Here is a 21,693-nt window from a genome sequence, read left to right as displayed (position 1 = left end):
AGTTCCCCGCTGGAAATCACTGAGCTCCTGAGAGCGGCCCATTCTTTCACAGATGTTTGTAGAAACAGTCTCCATGCCTAAGTGCTGGATTTTATACACCTGTGGACGGGCCAAGTGATTAGGACACCTGATTCTGATCATTTGGATGGGTGGCCAAATACTTTTGGCAATATAGTGTGTTTACAGTAGTTTTGGGCAACACTACAAATGAGGGTATGGATCCAATACCAAGTAGTTGCAGGGGCAGTATTGATCATATCAATGCTGATGTTGATACTTAAAATTTTCAAGGTCATTAAATTATTTTTTAATCCCTATTATAATCAGACAAAAACACATGATTCTGCTGTAACAATATATTTTTTTCGACTTAGCATAACCTTTATTACCTTTCATTTACTTTCTTTGACCATCTTTTACCTTCTATATTCCTTTTTTTTTTACCTTCTATTTACCTTCTTTTACTTTGTTTTACTTTTTGTATTTGTTTCTCTTACTCTTTATTTACCTTTCGTTTACCTTCTTCTACATTCTATTTGACTTCTGTTATCTTTTATTTACCTTCCATTTACCTTCTTTGACCATCTTTTACTTTGTTTTACCTTCTACATTCCTTCTTTTTAACTTTTTATTTAACTTTTGTTGACCTTCTTTTACCTTATTTTACCTTCTATATTCCTTATTTTACTTTTTATTTACATTCTATTTAGCTTTTACATTCTATTTACCTTCTTTAACATTTTATTTAGCTTTTATTTACTTTTTACCTTCTTTTTACAGTACCTTATTTTACCTTCCAAATACCTTTTTTCACCTTCTTTTACCTTAATTTACTTCTATTTTCATTTATTATTTCTACTTTTGATTATTATTTTTACCTTTTTTTTTTACCTTATATTTACATTTTTTACATTTTATGTACTATTTTTACTTTACTTTTACCCTTTGTTATTAATTTTACCTTTTATTTTCTTTTTTTACCATATATTTACCTTTTTATGTACTACTTTTACTTTCTATCTACCTTCTTATACCTTTTATTTACCTTTTTTACTTACTATATTCCTTCTTTTACCTTCAATTTACTACAGTTACCTTCTTTTTACCTTGTATTTACCTTGTATTTACCTTTTGTTGACCTTCTTTTACATTCTATTTACCTTATTTTACCTTCTATATTCCTTATTTTACTTTTTATTTACATTCTATTTAGCTTTTACATTCTATTTACCGTCTTTAAAATTGTATTTATCTTTTATTTACTTTTTACCTTCTTTTTACAATACCTTATTTTACCTTCCAAATACCTTTTTTCACCTTCTTTTACCTTAATTTACTTCTATTTTCATTTATTATTTCTACTTTTGATTATTATTTTTACCTTTTTTTTTTTACCTTATATTTACATTTTTTTACATTTTATGTACTACTTTTACTTGACTTTTACCCTTTGTTATTAATTTTACCTTTTATTTTCTTTTTTTACCATATATTTACCTTTTTATGTACTACTTTTACTTTCTATCTACCTTCTTATACCTTTTATTTACCTTTTTTACTTACTATATTCCTTCTTTTACCTTCAATTTACTACAGTTACCTTCTTTTTACTTTGTATTTACCTTTTGTTGACCTTTTACATTCTATTTACCTTATTTTACCTTCTATATTCCTTATTTTACTTTTTATTTACATTCTATTTAGCTTTTACATTCTATTTACCTTCTTTAACATTTTATTTAGCTTTTATTTACTTTTTACCTTCTTTTTACAGTACCTTATTTTACCTTCCAAGTACCTTTTTTCACCTTCTTTTACCTTAATTTGCTTCTATTTTCATTAATTATTTCTACTTTTGATTATTATTTTTACCTTTTTTTTTAACCTTATATTTACATTTTTTACATTTTATGTACTGCTTTTACTTTACTTTTACCCTTTGTTATTACTTTTACCTTTTATTTACTTTTTTTAACCTTATATTTACCTTTTTATGTACTACTTTTACTTTCTATTTACCTTCTTATACCTTTTATTTACCTTTTTTACTATCTATATTCCTTCTTTTACCCTTATTTACCTTCTTTTACCTTTAATTTACTGCCGTTACCTTCTTTTTACCTTGTTTTACCTTGTATTTACCTTTTGTTGTTTCCTTCTTTTAACTTTTACCTTCTTTGACCATCTTTTAACTTCTATTCAACTTGTTTTACCTTCTACATTTATTAGTTAGTTGCACATGAATCGTATGGACAGAATATTCTTTGTTTGAATGGATTGAGGGATTGATGGTTGCATATACTGGTTAGCGCGGCGTTGTTAGCACGTAGCGTGCAGTAATGTTTACAAGGAAAGCCATAAATATTTGATGAAGATTTGGTGGAGACTTTGGCAGACTCCCTCATCACAGCCTCTCTCTCCTGCAGGCATCGATCTGCTTGCTAACGAGCAGCGTGACCCTCGGCTTAATGGGTGCGATGATGAATCACTCTGACGCTAATTGGTTATTGATAACTCTGCTCCTCGCCTGATGCTGATTTACCAGACGGCGTGATGGAGTTTTTCCTGCCGATATCGAGCACGTGTGGCTAATTTCACTGGGTTAGCGTATTTCCGCCCGACGAGTGGACAGGAAGCCGCAAGCAGGAAGTAATCATTCATTTCACACCTGCTCAGAAACCCCTCATGCCGTTAATGAAAGGCCCGAATGTTCTCATGATGGCGTCCTGTATTTTCACGCCGACTGCCCCTCTCCATCGCCACTTGCACCGTAAAGGTCGCTGGCTGCTGGAGGACAGTCGGAATAAATCTTTCATATTTTGCTCTTATCTGACGCCACTGTGACGTCGCCTGCGGGCAGACGGTTTATTAAAGTACCAATCGCCCTCTGACCTCCCTCACCTGGGTGACGCTGCCCTTAGTGCAAATATTCTAATAACACTGCCTTCCTTTGTGATGTAAAGATTCCAGTTTGTGCCGTTACTTTTGTATTTGTTTATTTATTTACAGACACACATCATTTTGCATTACGTTATTGTTCATTTTGTTAGTATCAGAGTCCGTTCTGCAAAAAGGTCATCCCTATTAGCACACAGCTTATGGACAGGGACCCACATTTAAAATATACACTACCGTTCAAAAGTTTGGGGTCACATTGAAATGTCCTTATTTTTGAAGGAAAAGCACTGTACTTTTCAATGAAGATAACTTTAAACTAGTCTTAACTTTAATGAAATACACTCTATACATTGCTAATGTGGTAAATGACTATTCTAGCTGCAAATGTCTGGTTTTTGGTGCAATATCTACATAGGTGTATAGAGGCCCATTTCCAGCAACTATCACTCCAGTGTTCTAATGGTACAATGTGTTTGCTCATTGGCTCAGAAGGCTAATTGATGATTAGAAAACCCTTGTGCAATCATGTTCACACATCTGAAAACAGTTTAGCTCGTTACAGAAGCTAGAAAACTGACCTTCCTTTGAGCAGATTGAGTTTCTGGAGCATCACATTTGTGGGGTCAATTAAACGCTCAAAATGGCCAGAAAAAGAGAACTTTCATCTGAAACTCGACAGTCTATTCTTGTTCTTAGAAATGAAGGCTATTCCACAAAATTGTTTGGGTGACCCCAAACTTTTGAACGGTAGTGTACATCATTATATAATATACAAAATACAATACAATACATTTCAAATCTACCCACCAAACAGCCATCTACAATGTCATTTATAAATAAAAAAAAGAATCTTCAAATCCTCCGAATCCGTCTCAAAATCGTATTACCGTATTTTTCGGACTATAAGTCGCAGTTTTTTTCATAGTTTGGCCGGGGGTGCGACTTATACTCAGGAGCGACTTATGTGTGAAATTATTAACACATTAGCGTAAAATATCAAATAATATTATTTAGCTCATTCACGTAAGAGACTAGACGTATAAGATTTCATGGAATTTAGCGATTAGGAGTGACGGATTGTTTGGTAAACGTATAGCATGTTCTATATGTTATAGTTATTTGAATGACTCTTACCATAATATGTTACGTTAACATACCAGGCACGTTCTCAGTTGGTTATTTATGCCTCATATAACGTACACTTAATCAGCCTGTTGTTCACTATTTTTTATTTATTTTAAATTGCCTTTCAAATGTCTATTCTTGGTGTTGGGTTTTATCAAATAAATTTCCCCAAAAAATGCGACTTATATATGTTTTTTTCATTCTTTATTATGCATTTTTGGCCGGTGCGATTTATACTCCGGAGCGACTTATACTCCGAAAAATACGGTAAAACCACCAAAATATTTACGATAAAATGCTAAAAACTTAATTGCCAGTTTTCTGCTGTCGAAAAATAGTGGTATTGTTTTTTTCAATTTACTGTATTTTCAATATGCCTTAAAAACGGTATTCAAGTTTGATTAAAAGGTTGCATTTTGAAGATCTGCGATAATCTCATCATACATACAGACGTCAAGACCAAAATTATGCGGTTTATGCGAATTCCTCAACCATATGTCATGTTCTGTGGTCTGGATTATGTTTAGTTATTTTTTGTTAGTTTTTGGACTCTTTCAGTTCCTGTTTGCGCTTCCTTGTTTGTTTCGTCACCATGACGACTCATTAGTTTTCACCTGTCTCATATGTTGGGGACACGCACCTGTTCTAATGAGGAGACTACTATTTAAGCCTGACGTTGCCAGTTAGTCGGCCTGGCGACATTGGTGATCTTTTCTACTTGTTTTCATGAGATACCATAGTTCATGCCGCTCCTTTCATGCCACAGTAAGTCTTGTTTGTTTATGTCCATAGTTCAGGCTAAGTGTTTACGTTTTTGTTTCCTTCGTTAAGTTGTGCCTTCGCCTTATGCGCCTTTTTGTTTTGTACTTTGTTGAGTTTTAGAGAGATTAAATAATGTTCCTACCTTTGTTTAAAGAATGTTTAAAGAATGTGATTCGTTTATAGAGCTATCAATCTCATTCCAGATCATCGGGCCTCTACAGGCTATAATAAATCTTGTACACTTTAGATGACGATTTTTCCCTCTTAATAAAGGTTTACTTCCAGTGTTATATCTATGAGAAGTAGTGGTCACTGGAATGAGCTGGCAGAGTCTAGAATTGAATCCGTGTACTACGTTATACATAATACAAGCACTGAGGAATCTGTTGCACTCCGTAAACTTCAGAAGATTGTACCCATAAAAAAGAGGATTTGAGGGAGCATTAAAGTTTGCCCATGATATAACACGTATGACTTTCTTCTGAAGAATCTCCAGTTTTTTAAGATTACTGGGATACGTGTTACACTGCATTGCAATAGTTTATTTTATTTTATTTTAATTTTATTGTCCTGTCCAGCTTCTCAGGCAAATCATATAGTTGATGAAGATGCCGTATCGGCTATTCACATTTACTTTACAAAAGAGAAGTGTAGGATACTTCTCTTGTTGCCTTATTTGTATTTGACTTTATTAAAGGCCTACTGAAATGAAATGTTTTTATTTAAACGGGGATAGCAGATCCATTCTATGTGTCATATTTGATCATTTCGCGATATTGCCATATTTTTGCTGAAAGGATTTAGTAGAGAACAACGACGATAAAGTTCGCAACTTTTGGTCGCTGATAAAAAAGCCTTGCCTGTACCGGAAGTAGCGTGACGTCACAGGTTGAAAGGCTCCTCACATTTCCCCATTGTTTACACCAGCAGCGAGAGCAATTCGGACCGAGAAAGCGACGATTACCCCATTAATTTGAGCCAGGATGAAAGATTCGTGGATGAGGAACATGAGAGTGAAGGACTAGAGTGCAATGCAGGACGCATCTTTTTTCGCTCTGACCGTAACTTAGTTACAAGCTGGCTCATTGGATTCCACACTCTCTCCTTTTTCTATTGTGGATCACGGATTTGTATTTTAAACCACCTCGGATACTATATCCTCTTGAAAATGAGAGTCGAGAACGCGAAATGGACATTCACAGTGACTTTTATCTCCACGACAATACAGACAATACAGAAGCACTTTAGCTACGTAGCTAACGTGATAGCATCGGGCATAACTGCAGATAGAAACAAAAGAAATAAACCCCTGACTGGAAGGATAGACAGAAAATCAACAATACTATTAAACTATGGACATGTAACTACACGGTTAATGCTTTCCAGCCTGGCAAAGCTTAACAATGCTGTTGCCAACGATGCCATTGAAGCTAACTTAGCAACGGGACCTCACAGAGCTATGCTAAAAACATTAGCTATCTACCTATGCCAGCCCTCATCTGCTCATCAACACCCGTGCTCACCTGCGATCCAGCGATCGACGGAGCGACGAAGGACTTCACCCGATCATAGATGCGGTCGGCGGCTAGCGCTGGATAGCGCGTCTGCTATCCAAGTCAAAGTCCTCCTGGTTGTGTTGCTGCAGCCAGCCGCTAATACACCGATCCCACCTACAACTTTCTTCTTTGCAGTCTCCATTGTTCATTAAACAAATTGCAAAAGATTCACCAACACAGATGTCCAGAATACTGTGGAATTTTGAGATGAAAACAGAGCTTTTCGTATTGGATACAATGTTTCCCAATACTTCCGTTTCAACGATTGACGTCACGCGCATACGTCATCATACATAGACGTTTTCAACCGGAAGTTTAGCGGGAAATTTAAAATTGCACTTTATAAGTTAACCCGGCCGTATTGGCATGTGTTGCAATGTTAAGATTTCCTCATTGATATACAAACTATCAGACTGCGTGGTCGGTAGTAGTGGCTTTCAGTAGGCCTTTAAATGCATTTATATTATCATTTGGTGCAGCCGGGCCGGAGCAGGAGGGGATAGAAAGAGAAAAAAAGGAAAACAGAGGGGGAAATTGTGGGGACAAGAGGGGGATTAGACAGAGAGACAAAAACAACAACAGCAAACACAACAACAACAACAACAACAATAGAGCAACATCAGCACATACGATATGTACAAATATGATGGTAAAAGTGATAGCAAAGAAGCATTTAGCGAAATACAAAATAATACAGAAATGACAATGAGCATTTTTACACTACAAATGGAGCAATACAAATACCAATAGAAATAGCACTATTGATAATGAACAATACCAATAATTTACCTCTATTATCAACAATACAGTTGTTCAAATGCAACAATACATATACGTAATGATAACTAGAGATAAAAAATGAATACCGAAAAATGGAAGGGAAGAAAGCAATAGTTTTACGTGCAGCACAAATGTTTGGGACAAGTTTGAGGAGATTTTGACAAGGGGGGGTGGGGGAGGGGGTGGTTATGAATATAATATGAGATAAATATGAAACGTTAATAACATAAAAACTATAATACTTAATGACATAAAAAATATAGGAGACAATTTTTTTGTAGCACAAACACATGGGACAAGTTTGGGGAGATTTGGACAAGGTGGGGGCGGGCTGGTTATGAATATTAACATATTAATATAACTATAAAACGTTAATAACATAAAAACTATAATACTTAATGACATAAAAAATATAATAGACCATTTTTTGTAGCACAAACACATGGGACAAGTTTCGGGAGATTTGGACAAGGTGGGGGGTTGGGGGGGCTGGTTATGAATAATAACACGTTAATAAAATATATAAATGTTAACATAAAAACTATCAAAAGTTAACATAAAAACTATAATAGACAAAATAACGTGGCATGCAGCACAAACGTTTGGGATCATTTTGACAAGGTGGGGGCGGGCTAGTTATGAATATTAACATGTTAATATAACTATAAAACGTTAATAACATAAAAACAATAATACTTAATGACATTAAAACTATAGTAGTTAGACAAAAAAATGTGGCATGCAGCACAAACATTTGGGACAAGTTTAAAGAGATGTTGACAAGGTCTGGGGGCTGGTTATGAATATTAATATGTTAACATAACTATAAAACATTAATAACATACAAATGACATACAAGCTATAATTGACATTTTTTTGTAGCACAAACCAATTGTACAAGTTTGAGGAGATTTTGACAATGTGTGTGTGTGGGGGGGGGGGAGGTGAATATTAACACAATTATAACATACAAATATGAATGTTAACTAGGGATGTCCGATAAATGCGTTAAAATGTAATATCGGAAATTATCGGTATCGGTTTTTTTATTATCTGTATCGTTTTTGTTGTTGTTTTTTTTATTAAATCAACATAAAAAACACAAGATACACTTACAATTAGTGCACCAACCCAAAAAACCTCCCTCCCCCCATTTCTTTCTGTTATCAATATTCTGGTTCCTACATTATATATCAATATATATCAATACAGTCTGCAAGGGATACAGTCTGTAAGCACACATGATTGTGCGTGCTGCTGGTCCACTAATAGTACTAACCTTTAACAGTTAATTTTACTCATTTTCATTAATTACTAGTTTCTATGTAACTGTTTTTATATTGTTTTACTTTCTTTTTTATTCAAGAAAATGTTTTTAATTTAGTTATCTTATTTTATTATTTTTTTTAAAAAGTACCTTATCTTCACCATACATGGTTGTCCAAATTAGGCATAATAATGTGTTAATTCCACGACTGCATATATCGGTTGATATCGGTATCGGTTGATATCGGTATCGGTAATTAAAGAGTTGGACAATATCGGAATATCGGATATCGCCAAAAAGCCATTATCGGACATCCCTAATGTTAACATTAAAACTATAATATTTACAGGACAAATTTAACACACATTTTTGGGAGATTTTGACAATGTGGGTTATGACATAAAAGCTATATTAGACAACAACATTTTTGCAGCACAAACACATGGGACACATTTGGGGAGATTTTGACATGGTGGGAGGGAGGGGGGCTGGTTATGAATAATAACACGTTAATAACATAAAAACTATAATAATTTGACAAAAATATTGCAACACAAACTAATGGGACGAGTTTGAGGACATTTTGAGGTGGTGGGTGGGCTGGTTATGAATCATAACATGTTAATAACATAACTATAAAAAGTGAACGACATGCAAACTATAACATTTTACCATTAAAACTATAAAAGTTAGACAAAAAATGTTTACAGCACAAACTTTTGGCACAAATTTGGAAGATTTAGACATGGCGGATGACTTCACGAGTCAGAAAATGTATTTCAAAATAACTTCAAAACGGCGACGACACAAATAAAACACACAAAGTAATGGCCGTGGTGTTGGAATCATTGCAAGGACAACTTGACACAGGTGACTCCCCTGCAGGGACCTTTTGCGTTGCCAGGTGGCTGCAAAGTCTGTCTGGCCTTGAAGGAGTCCGCTAGTGTGAATAAAAAACCAAGAAGGTGTGTGTTTGCAGTTTGACATGCAGAGGATCACGCTGGAGGAGCTCAAGCACGTCCTCTTCTACGCCTTCAGGGACCACCTGACCATGAAGGACATCGAGAACATCATCGTCAACGAGGAAGAGAGCCTCAAGGAGAACGCCGGAAACTGTCAGACCGAGTTTGAAGGAGGTAAGAGAGTGTGTGTGTGTGTGTGTTCTTGTATTTCTACCCTTCTTGAGACATCAACAAGGAAAAGTACCTCGCATATGAGGACCGGTGAACAAGTTAGGACATAAATCATGGTCCCAGTACGGAAAACCATTGTGGTCCCAAAAAGGAGGGATTTTTCAAATTGACTGTGTGTCGGTTTTAAAAGTGCTCCCCCTCTGGTCAACATATGAAATAACAAGTGTGTGTAAGAATTGGAAATGCGTCCCCATTGGCCAAAATTAATAAAATAAATATGTATAAAGAGACATACTGTAATAACTAGGGATAATATCGGCAGTCCGATATTATCGGCCGATAAATGCTTCAAAATGTAATATCGGAAATTATCGGTATCGGTTTCAAAATTATCGGTATCGGTTTCAAAAAGTACAATTTACGGACATAAGGGGAAGTACAGAGCGCCAATAAACCTTAAAGGCACTGCATTTGCGTGCCGGCCCAATCACATAATATCTACGGCTTTACACACACACAAGTGAATGCAATGCATACTTGGTCAACAGAGCCATACAGGTCACACTGAGGGTAGCCATATAAGCAACTTTAACACTGTTACAAATATGCGCCACACTGTGAACCCACACCAAACAAGAATGACAAACACATTTCGCCGCACCGTAACACAACATAAACACAACGGAACAAATACCCAGAACCCCTTGCAGCACTAACTCTTCCGGGACGCTACAATATACACCCCCCGCTAACCCCTACCCCCCCCACCTCAACCCCGCCCACCAATAATGCACTTTGTGACTTCAATAATAAATATGGCAGTGCCATGTTGGCATTTTTTTCCATAACTTGAGTTGATTTATTTTGGGAAACCTTGTTACATTGTTTAATGCATCCAGCGGGGCATCACAACAAAATTAGGCATAATAATGTGTTAATTCCACGACTGTATATATCGGTATCGGTTGATATATCGGTATCGGTAATTAAGAGTTGGACAATATCGGAATATCGGCAAAAAAAGCCATTATCGGACATCTCTAGTAATAACTTGAAGTACTGTAAATAATGAAGATTAAAAACCAATTACAAACAAAATATTTAAAAAAATAAAAACAATTAACTAAAAGCAGTGCTTTTTCTCACAAGGTGTCGACTTTTTCCTATAAAATTGCGAACCATTTCTCATATTCTTTCTGTTTCTGTAATGCTGCAATATTTTCTCATAAAATTATTACTTTTTTAATGTAAAATTATTACTTTTTAATGCAAAATGGTGACATTTGTCATATAAAATTCTGACTTTTGTCACAATACATTTGTAAAAAAACTCTTGTGGATGTACTACCAGTCTGTGGTTGCCAGTGTTCTGTACTACATGGTAGTGTGCTGGGGGGGGGGCAGTACATCTAAGAAGGACAGCTCCAGACTGGAGAAACTGATCAGGCGGGCCGGTTCTATGATTGTAATAAAACTGGACTCACTGGTGACGGTGGCAGAGAAGAGAATTCTGGAAAAACTAGTGAGCATCCTGGATGATGCCAGTCACCCTCTGCATACCGTTGTCAGTAGCCAGAGGAGCCTGTTCAGTGCTAGACTGCTTCATCCCAAGTGCAGGACTAATAGACTCAAAAAACTCCTTTGTCCCACACGCCATTAGACTGTACAACTCCTCTCTGGGGGGGGGGGGGGGGGGGGGGGGGGAACTAGGATGACGGGGGATGCAAAACAATAACAGTGCAATACTTTTTCATAACATGGTCACTACTGTCTAGTTTCTCTTGTTATATTCTTATTTTACTGTTATATTTGTATTCTCATTTTTGCTTTTTATTTTTATTCTTATTGAAATATTTTTCTATTTTGTTTCCATTTAAACCCCCATTATTTACTTTTTAAATTCGATCTCAACTCTGTACACTGCTGCTGGAATTTAAATTTTCCTGAGGGAACTCTCCTGAAGGAATCAATAAAGTACTATCTATCTATCTATATATCAATATTGCCAATTTTTTTGTTCTTCTGGTAAAATAGTGAAATGTTTTGAGTAAAATGATGACTTTTGTCATAATTTTGCCAAATACAATTCCGATGATTATTATAATATTGCCAACATTTTACAGTTTTCTTATAAAATTATGACTCGTCGAGTAAAATTACAACTCTTTTCATAAAATTGCCAAACTGTTAAGCTTTTCTTGTAAAATTGCAACTGTTACTGAGTAAAATTCCAACTTTTATCATAATATCACACAAATGTTCAGTTTTTCTTGTAAAATTTTGACTGGTGTTGAGTAAAATGATGACTTTTATTATACTACTGCCAAAATTCTAAGTTTTTCTTGTGAAATTGTGACCTTTTTCTTGTGAAATTCCGACTCATTTTTCACAACAAACTTTTTTATATTTGCATAGTATGTATATATTATTAATGTTGTAAATACACATCTTTATATATCTAGAAAGGGTGGTCCTAAAGAGGGAGGCATTTTTCTCAGGTCTCAAGAAGGTACCAAATACAAGAGTGTGTGTGTGTGTGTGTGTGTGTGTGTGTGTGTGTGTGTGTGTGTGTGTGTGTGTGTGTGTGTGTGTGTGTGTGTGTGTGTGTGTGTGTGTGTGTGTGTGTGTGTGTGTGTGTGTGTGCGTGTGTGCTGTCAGAACATATTTGAGGCTGCTCGTCAAATCTCCGGTCGCCAAAGTCGCTGCACACCTGCTGATTTATTGATTGGAGGACGGCGTCACCTGAGGGAGGAGAGGTGAGGATGTTAGCTGCTACATAAAAATAGGGTTGCACAATTTAATCCGATTAATCACAGGCTTGCTGCCGATTAATGGGATTAATCTGATTAATAATGACGATTAATTAATCATCTTTAAAGGCCTACTGAAATGACATTTTTTTTATTTAAACGGGGATAGCAGATCCATTCTATGTGTCATACTTGATCATTTTGCGATATTGCCATATTTTTGCTGAAAGGATTTAGTAGAGAACATCGACGATAAAGTTGCAACTTTTGCTCGCTGATAAAAAAAAGCCTTGCCTGTACCGGAAGTAGCGTGACGTCACCGGAGGAAGGACTTCTCACATTTCCCCATTGTAAATGGGGAAATTACAATGGAGCGAGAGAGATTCGGACTGAGAAAGTGACGATTATATGGCGTCACTGTTATGATCCGCTGCCCGGATCATAGTTTTACGTTCAAGTCACATGTGTTTTCAGCACCTTGTTTGGTTTCTGTTGCCATGACGGCAGATTGTGATCACCTGCCTCTGGTTAGCGTTTGGGACGCGCACCTGTTGCCCAAGCGCTAATCAGAGGGCTATTTAGTCTTCGCCCGGGCAGCACTCTGCCTGGCTTCCTAATTTGCTTTCACGCAACAGCTAACGACCACCTTGTTTCCTGCTAGCTCTCATGCTATATATTATTTTGCTTGCTAGCTCCCACGCTAGTCGTTTTTGTTTTTTTTCCCTGATATGATTTATTTGCTGAAATAAATCATTTTTCCTACCTGCAAGCTGTGTCCGAGCCCGTCTGCATCCTTGGGAGAACACCTCGCACCACGATGCGACCAGGTCGTTACAGTCACATTAGTACCAAAAATCCAAGCGCATAAAAACTGTTATCGCGCGCTGATTCTCCACTTCGTGCGCAGCGCGCGGCACCCTTTTGCGCACGCGTGGTGCCTTTGTGCGCGCGCGCGGCGCCTTCTTGTGTGCGCCCGGTGCCTTTTTGCGCGCGCGCAGTGCCTTTCTGCGCGCGCGCTGTCTCGGTCTGTGCGCTGTCATGTTTCATTTTGGTACTTTGGGGGCGGGCATGCTTAGACCGCCCCTTCTTTCTGATTGGCTTTGAGCAATCAGAAGTATAGCAGGGCGGGTCATCGTCAATATGTATCAAGATTTACGGAGGAAGAAGTGGATAAAAAAATGTTGGCTGAAAAAGAGGTAAGTTATTTAACTGGTTTGGAGTGATTGTAAGGGTACTATTACTAAAAATAATAATAATACATTTTTATTTATAAAGCACTTTTCATACATTTAAAATGCAGCTCAAAGTGCTTTACATAGTTAAAAACAAAATGAGAAATAACACCCACACCCCATGAAGACAGTCAAACATGTACATAAAAATAAACAAACAACAACAACAACAACAATAATAATAACAACACAATGACAATAGCCAATCACAGGAACCCTCTGGACGTGGAGATCCAGAGGGCTCTTTGAGGAAACACTAGATGATCAAAAAAATTGATTAAAAATAATTAAAATACACATCAGGTAAAAATCCAAAAATAATATGAAATAAGATAAGATATAATCAAACATAAAAATAAACTACAATATGAAAAACTATAAAATAAAATAAAATACAATAAAAACTGAAATATAAATATAATAAGACCATATAAAAATAGGCTAAGATATGATAAAACATAAAAATAACTAATACTAATAGAATAATCTAGCTCATTGGGCCTAATATTTGTGTAGTAAAGTGGTTTTTGATTTCGAGCAATGTAATCTGAAAGATGTTTAAAATATCAACAATTAATGTTAATATTTTTGAAACAATATACTTCTCATAACATGAGTATCTGTGTGCATGACAGAGTGTAAAGAAAAGCATTGCTATAGTTTCACTTCATCTGCCTTTTTTTTTACAACCTACTTGAAGTTGTATTTTTTATTTTTTTTTCAAAGCCAATCAGAAAGAAGGGGCGGTCTAAGCATACCCGCCCCCAAAGTACCAAAATGAAACATGACAACGCACAGACCGAGACAGCGCGCGCGCGCGCAAAAAGGCACCGCGTGCACGCAAGAAGGCACCGCGCGCGCGCACAAAGGTACCACACGCGCGCAAAAGGGTGTCGCTGCGCGCGCACGAAGTGTAGAATCAGCGCGCGATAACAGTTTTTACACGCTTGGATTTTTGGTACTAATGTGACGCCATACGATTACCCCAATAATTTGAGCGAGGATGAAAGATTTGTGGATGAGGAACGTTAGAGTGAAAGACTAGAATGCAGTGCAAGACATATCCTTTTTCGCTCTGACCGTAACTTAGGTACAAGCTGGGTCATTAGATTCCACACTTTCTCCTTTTTCTATTGTGGATCACGGATTTGTATTTTAAACCACCTCGGATACTATATCCTCTTGAAAATGAGAGTCGAGAACGCGAAATGGACATTCACAGTGACTTTTATCTCCACGACAATACATCGGCGAAGCACTTTAGCTACGAGCTAACGTGATAGCGTCGTGCTTAACTGCATATAGAAACAAAATAAATAAATCCCTGACTGGAAGGATAGATAGAAAATCAACAATACTATTAAACCATGGACATGTAAATACACGGTTAATGCTTTCCAGCCTGGCGAAGCTTAACAATGTTGTTGCTAACGACGCCATTGAAGCTAACTTAACAACCGGATCTCACAGAGCTATGCTAAAAACATTAGCTCTCCACCTACGCCAGCCAGCCCTCATCTGCTCATCAACACCCGTGCTCACCTGCGTTCCAGCGATCGACGGTGCGACGAAGGATTCCACCCGATCACAGATGCGGTTGGCGGCCCGGAGACGGAGGAAGTTAAGGTGAGTTCGGCGGCTAGCGCGTCTGCTATCCATCTCTCAGTCCTCCTGGTTGTGTTGCTGCAGCCATCCGCTAATACACCGATCGATCCCACCTACAACTTTCTTATTTGCAGTCTCCATTGTTCATTAAACAAATTGCAAAAGATTCACCAACACAGATGTCCAGAATACTGTGGAATTTTGAGATGAAAACAGAGTTTTTTGTATAGGATTCAATGGGTCCGTATACTTCCGTACCAACCCTTGACGTCACGCGCATACGTCAGCATAAAAAAACGTTTTCAACCGGAAGTGTGGCAGGAAATTTAAAATTGCACTTTATAAGTTAACCCGGCCGTATTGGCATGTGTTTCAATGTTAAGATTTCATCATTGATATATAAACTATCAGACTGCGTGGTCGGTAGTAGTGGCTTTCAGTAGGCCTTTAATAAAAAGGTGCTTTCTATTCATGGGGATTTATTGTTGTGGTCCAGTACCGCGATGATGACACACGTTCGAGACCGCCTGAGCTTGGTCCTGATGACACTGGGCTGCACTCAGCCGAGTGATGCTCGTTGCTAGGCAACAACGCAGAGAGACAACATCAACACCTTCATGTCATCATCCCCTCAGTATTGATGGAGCCCGTCATGAAGCTGCTGAGTGCTGCCCTCTGCAGGATACCATCTGTCATTGCATGAGTTTGCATTACAGCACAACCTCCGTTTACAAACGTAATTGGTTCTTGAACAGGATTTCAAAATTGAAAAGTTTGTATAGTGAAGCACATTTCTCCAAAAGAAACAATGTAAATATGAACAATGGGTTCCAGCCTCAACAGTAGTCCATATTTTAGTGAAGGTTTGTACACTTTGAACAAAATCTAAAGGGCTGTACATTACTCAGGGTTTCCTCTTAATGTCATTGATTGTGGCGCACCGCCACGGCAAAATCATAGCCTCCACAGCTTGAAAATTAGGGTTTTTATGTGAAAACAAATTAAAGTAATATAATGTATTTCAGCCTCCAGAAGAAGTCACGCACAATCTGACGCTACTTTTAACTTTTATTGCCAATTATATGATAACAACCAGTCCAATTCCAACAGGTTTTGTGTCCGTGCTTCATTCTCTGCCAGTCCGCTTTCAGGCCTGGACGATGTGTTTGCAATCATGGGAAATATGAACATCAAATCAAAACCACACAAACATAAAAGCAGGTCGTTACAGTATGAATGGATATATATATAGCCTATTATTTGCACATTATTAACAAGTGATGCACCAAAAATTGGGCCGCTGAATAAAAATGTTGATCACCGCTCGCCTATTTCGTCGTGGACATCGAGAGACAGAAGCAAAAGGTCTCTAAACACGAGTACCGCCAGAAAAAGATGCTAGATTTGTTTGCTAGTCGTTTTTAATAAAGAAAAAGTCACTAAAAGTCTCTGGACACCTAAAGTCTCAACAAAGTACATTGTACAATAAGCAACAACAATTGAAAATATGGCAAAACGATATGTTATTACTAATTAGTAGGGATGTCCGATAATGGCTTTTTTTTACCGATATTCCGATATTGTCCAACTCTTAATTACCGATACCGATATCAACCGATATCGATATATACAGTCGTGGAATTAACACATTATTATGCCTAATTTGGACAACCAGGTATGGTGAAGATAAGGTCCTTTTTTTAAAAATTTATAAAATAAAATAAGATAAATAAATTAAAAACATTTTCTTGAATAAAAAAGAAAGTAAAACAATAGAAAAACAGTTACATAGAAACTAGTGATTAATGAAAATGAGTAAAGTTAACTGTTAAAGGTTAGTACTATTAGTGGACCAGCAGCACGCACAATCATGTGTGCTTACGGACTGTATCTCTTGCAGACTGTATTGATATATTTTGATATATAATGTAGGAACCAGAATATTAATAACAGAAAGAAACAACCCTTTTGTGTGAATGAGTGTAAATGGGGGAGGGAGGTTTTTTGGGTTGGTGTACTAATTGTAAGTGTATCTTGTGTTTTTTATGTTGATTTAATAAAAAAATAAATACAATAAAAATAAAAAAACGGTACCGATAATTTAAAAAACGATACCGATAATTTCCGATATTACATTTTAAAGCATTTATCGGCTGATAATATTGGCAGGCCGATATTATCGGACATCTCTACTAATTAGTAATGACACAGATTTTTTTAGCCTTTTTAAAGAAAATCATATCGTCAAAGCACATTATACCATGAAATGATTAACGTTGACCCCGATTTAAACAAGTTGGAAAAACTTATTCGGGTGTTGCCATTTAGTGGTCAATTGTACGGAATATGTACTGTACTGTGCAATCTACTAATAAAAGTTTCAATCAATCAATCAATCAATCAATCAATCATGTCATGGTGACCACGCCCCTTAACCACGCCCCCACCACCACAGGTATCTTGTTAATCTGGATGGAACCCTGAGTATTGTGCATCAAACAAACCCAACAAGGAGGTGAAGAATCAACTATCTCTTTATGAACAAGCTAAAACAACAATGACAAGCTGAACTGGGCTGTATGCGCAGCTCTGCCCACACAAAAGTCCCTTTGGTGCCCTCACAAACGATCAGAAATCACACAAATCCTTAACTTTAACAATCTTTTTGATTTTTGAAACTAAAATCCACTTACCGTACACAAAAAAAAAATCAAGCTGCTGAACGAGAGTAGCGCTTCTCTCCGCTGTAAAATAAGTCCACTTTGGCATCTTTTTCCAGACAAGTCCGTTCTCATCACAATTGAGACTTACTTGCTGTGGTACGAAGCCGACTTCCTCAAGCACAAAATGGCTGCCCGCGGGATACAAAACGAATGAATAAAGCGTTCGTACACATAGAGACACATTTGGCACGATTTAAAAGTGTGTAAGTGGGAAAGATCGCAAAGAGAGGGGTTCATAAATTGAGGTTCCACTGTACTATTAAGATTCATTGTTTTCTTGTTTATATACTTTTCAATTTTCTTCTAGTCAGACAATATTTTGGGTACTCAAGATGAAAAATAGAAAAACATCGATAAGTATGTATTATATTACGTTACATACAGTAGAAAATGGTGTGTGTGTGTCCTGTGGAGTCAATGTGGAAAAGATTGATGAATGAAGTGGAGCTGTGAGTAGAAATAGTCTGTTCCAGGGTTCAACTGTGGCCATCATAAAAGCTTTATTAATTGTGAAGGCTAGGAATGGGTACCGGTCACATTTGAACCGATACAGTACCAATTCCCGGTACCTGGGAATCGATACCGGTACTCAACGGTACCAATTTTTGGTACTTTTTTGTGCGTTAACAAATATTGTTTTCTAAAATAAAATCTCATATTTTATTGCAAACATTTAGAATGAGCTGATTATGATAACAACAGTTGTTATATCTTGTTTCATAATGTTTTTTTCAGTATCTCATTTGCAAGTATGACATTAATTTGCAATTACAGTCCTAGACGTTAGATGGTGTATATCAGGGGTCACCAACCTTTTTGAAACCAAGAGCTACTTCTTGGGTACTGATTAATGCGAAGGGCTACCAGTTTGATACACACTTAAATAAATTGCCAGAAATAGCCAATTTGCTCAATTTACCTTTAACTCTATGTTATTATTAATAATTAATGATATTTATCTTTGTGGAAACACTGATCATCTTAATGATTTCTCACAATAAATATATATAGAAACAGATAAATATCAATATGCAACACTTTATTTTTTAATTTTCTCTAAGTGCACATTTTTCAAATTTAACATTTTCAAATGATCACTTCTAAGACAGTCTTGTGAAATCACAATATCCCATTTTAACTAGCTAGCCACTAACATTTTCTAACAAATCATGAATTACCTTGCACCATGTTTGTACAAATGATAACTCATGTAAAATACAAAAGTCAACTCTCAAATTTTTAAATAAATCATGTCACACTTTGAACTGGACACCAAATCTGTTATCGGTTTCTTTGTCAGTTAGTGAAGAGCAAGTCTTTAAAATATTTTCTTGGATTTTCAAATTCTATTTGAGTATTGTCTCTCTTAGAATTAAAAATGTCAAGCAAAGCGAGACCAGCTTGCTAGTAAATAAATAAAATTTAAAAAATAGAGGCAGCTCACTGGTAAGTGCTGCTATTTGGGGCGGTATAGCTCGGTTGGTAGAGCGGCCGTGCCAGCAACTTGAGGGTTGCAGGTTCGATCCCCGCTTCCACCATCCTAGTCGCTGCCGTTGTGTCCTTGGGCAAGACACTTTACCCACCTGCTCCCAGTGCCACCCACACTGGTTTAAATGTAACTTAGATATTGGGTTTCCCTATGTAAAGCGCTTTGAGTCACTAGAGAAAAAGCGCTATATAAATATAATTCACTTCACTATTTGAGCTATTTTTAGAACAGGCCAGCGGGCTACTCATCTGGTCCTTACGGGCTACCTGGTGCCCGCGTGCACCGCGTTGGTGACCCCTGGTGTATAGTTTATGGTGTGTTTTTTTGTTTTTATCGCACCCTAAAAAGTGTTAATACTGTAAGTATTGTACTTATTACCCACCAGCTGTTTGACTGTAACATGGATCTTAGTTGTAGTTTTCATTTAACACATTTGGAGATGTTAAAATCGCCATGTAAAATTGCTAATGCTAATCAGCATTTCTGGAAAAGTGGAGCCTTACTTAATTGGAGCGTTTTTTAAAATCAATTTCTTTGTTGGCATTGAAAATTGCAGCAGTACCTGTAGAGGTAGTTGGGCTGAGTCGGCTCTCAGTGCTGCTGGAGTGAAAGCCAAGTGCCAAAGTGAGAAGAGTCGGTTGGCACCGTTGGTTTTTACGTGAATCGATTCGGTACCCGTCCCGAGGGAAGGCAGTACTTGAACTCACTTTTTAACGTGTGTGTGATGAATGATTGTTGAAAGTCGCCCTGGAGAAATTGTTTGGCGCGGTGCATTCAAAGACACGGCGTAAACACCAGCGCTGGCCTCGCGGCTGTGTTTGTGTCTCGTCTCTTAGTCCACCCGTCGAAGAAGAACCGCCAGACGTGCGTGAGGAAGAGCCTCATCTGCGCCTTCGCCATGGCCTTCATCATCAGCGTCATGCTCATCGCGGCCAATCAGATGCTGAGGAACGGCATGGAGTAGCCAGTGGGCGTGGCCACGTCCCCGCCGCTCAGGCACACCCGATCCATTTATTTTCTATCCGGGCGACACCTCGTCACTGAGAAGCCAGCGTGAGGAGTCCCCGCCTTCTCTGGGGCTCCTCCCCCTTTACTGACAGGGACTCTCAAGGGCTGACATTACCCACAATCCTCTGTCCTCTCCTTGATGCAATAACCTGGGAGGTGCACAGGAAGGAGCGCTTGATTCTGTACCTGGAGAACTTGTGGACCACAAGGAATGCTGGGATTTTGAATTTATTTTTATTTTTAACTAGAGTCTTGACTCCATGTGAGAAGCGGGGATTTTTGCTCCAAGACCCGCACCCACAGCCCAACCGTGCATGAATATTCTTCCCATTTGTCGCCATCATCAACTCCCTGCTTCACGCCACAAACAAACGTGTCCACTCGCTGGCGTCACGGCAAGCCGTGTGTGAAATGTCCAGGTGGAAGGTGTCCGCACAAAGCCATAGACATGCTCATATCAATAGTCCTGTAAATATGATTACCAAGGACAATAACATGTCTGACTGTACTCGTCCTTCACTCCACACGCGTGTGAAGGGATTTCCTCAACTCTACACTCGCTCAATCCCAACAAAACGTACATTTTGTATGTGTTGGAATTAAAAAAAAACAACATAAGATAAAAGACGGAATCTAATATGGATTCACAAATGTTTCTCTTTTTTTTCTTTTTCTTTCAAATCATTAGAAACAAGGAAAATGTTGGAATAAGTCATTTGAAACATATTTTTTTTTATTTTTTTAAGAATTCAGATACATTTCAAAGTGGAGCTTCTTTGTTGTGTTTTATTTTTTTATTGAATGATTAAATCATCATATTTTGTGTGATTATTATTATGTTATGTTTTTTTAACCATCGGTTATCTACGGAGGTCCTAAAGGGATATGGGGGAAAAACATTTTTTTATAATTTTTTTTTATTTATTTATTTATTTTTAGACATGTATCTCGTGCGCACGAGAAACTTTTTATAAAATTATAAAAAAATAAAATTATATATATATATATATATATATATATATATATATATATATATATATATATATATATATATATATATATATATATATATTTATGTATATATATATTTTAGACATGTATCTCCTGAGCAGGACAAAGTATCTCGTGCGCACGAGAAACTTTTTATAAAATTATAAAAAAATTAATACAATTATTATTATTATTATTTTTTTTTTAGACATGTATCTTGTGCGCACGAGAAACTTTTTATAAAATTATAAAAAATAAATAAATAAAATTATAATTTATTTATTTATTTTTTTTAGACATGTATCTCGTGAGCAGGAGAAACTATCTCGTGCGCACAAGAAACTTTACGAGATATATGTCTAAAAAGAAAATATA

At 37.0% G+C, this 21,693-nt stretch overlaps 1 protein-coding gene across 3 annotated transcripts in view; it reads left to right on the top strand.

Moving 5' to 3' along the window:
* The window catches only part of caln1 (calneuron 1), a 70,504-nt gene extending 49,252 nt beyond the window's left edge, over positions 1-21,252 (top strand). For 2 of the 3 annotated variants that reach the window (XM_062060658.1, XM_062060659.1), the window contains exons 5-6: positions 9,368-9,524; positions 20,157-21,252. In XM_062060658.1, coding sequence (XP_061916642.1) covers positions 9,368-9,524; positions 20,157-20,284 — 285 coding nt within the window. In that variant the 3' untranslated portion in view covers positions 20,285-21,252. Of the gene's footprint in view, positions 1-9,367; positions 9,525-12,179; positions 12,274-20,156 lie in introns of those variants that run through there. The other variant, XM_062060660.1, reaches the window with a different exon arrangement.
* Positions 21,253-21,693: the final 441 nt, after the last annotated feature.

Source organism: Entelurus aequoreus, linkage group LG10 (genome assembly GCF_033978785.1).
Source record: "Entelurus aequoreus isolate RoL-2023_Sb linkage group LG10, RoL_Eaeq_v1.1, whole genome shotgun sequence".
Lineage (NCBI taxonomy): Eukaryota > Metazoa > Chordata > Actinopteri > Syngnathiformes > Syngnathidae > Entelurus > Entelurus aequoreus.
The sequence above is the reverse complement of the archived record's forward strand: the minus strand, read 5'-3'. Positions and strand labels throughout refer to the sequence as shown.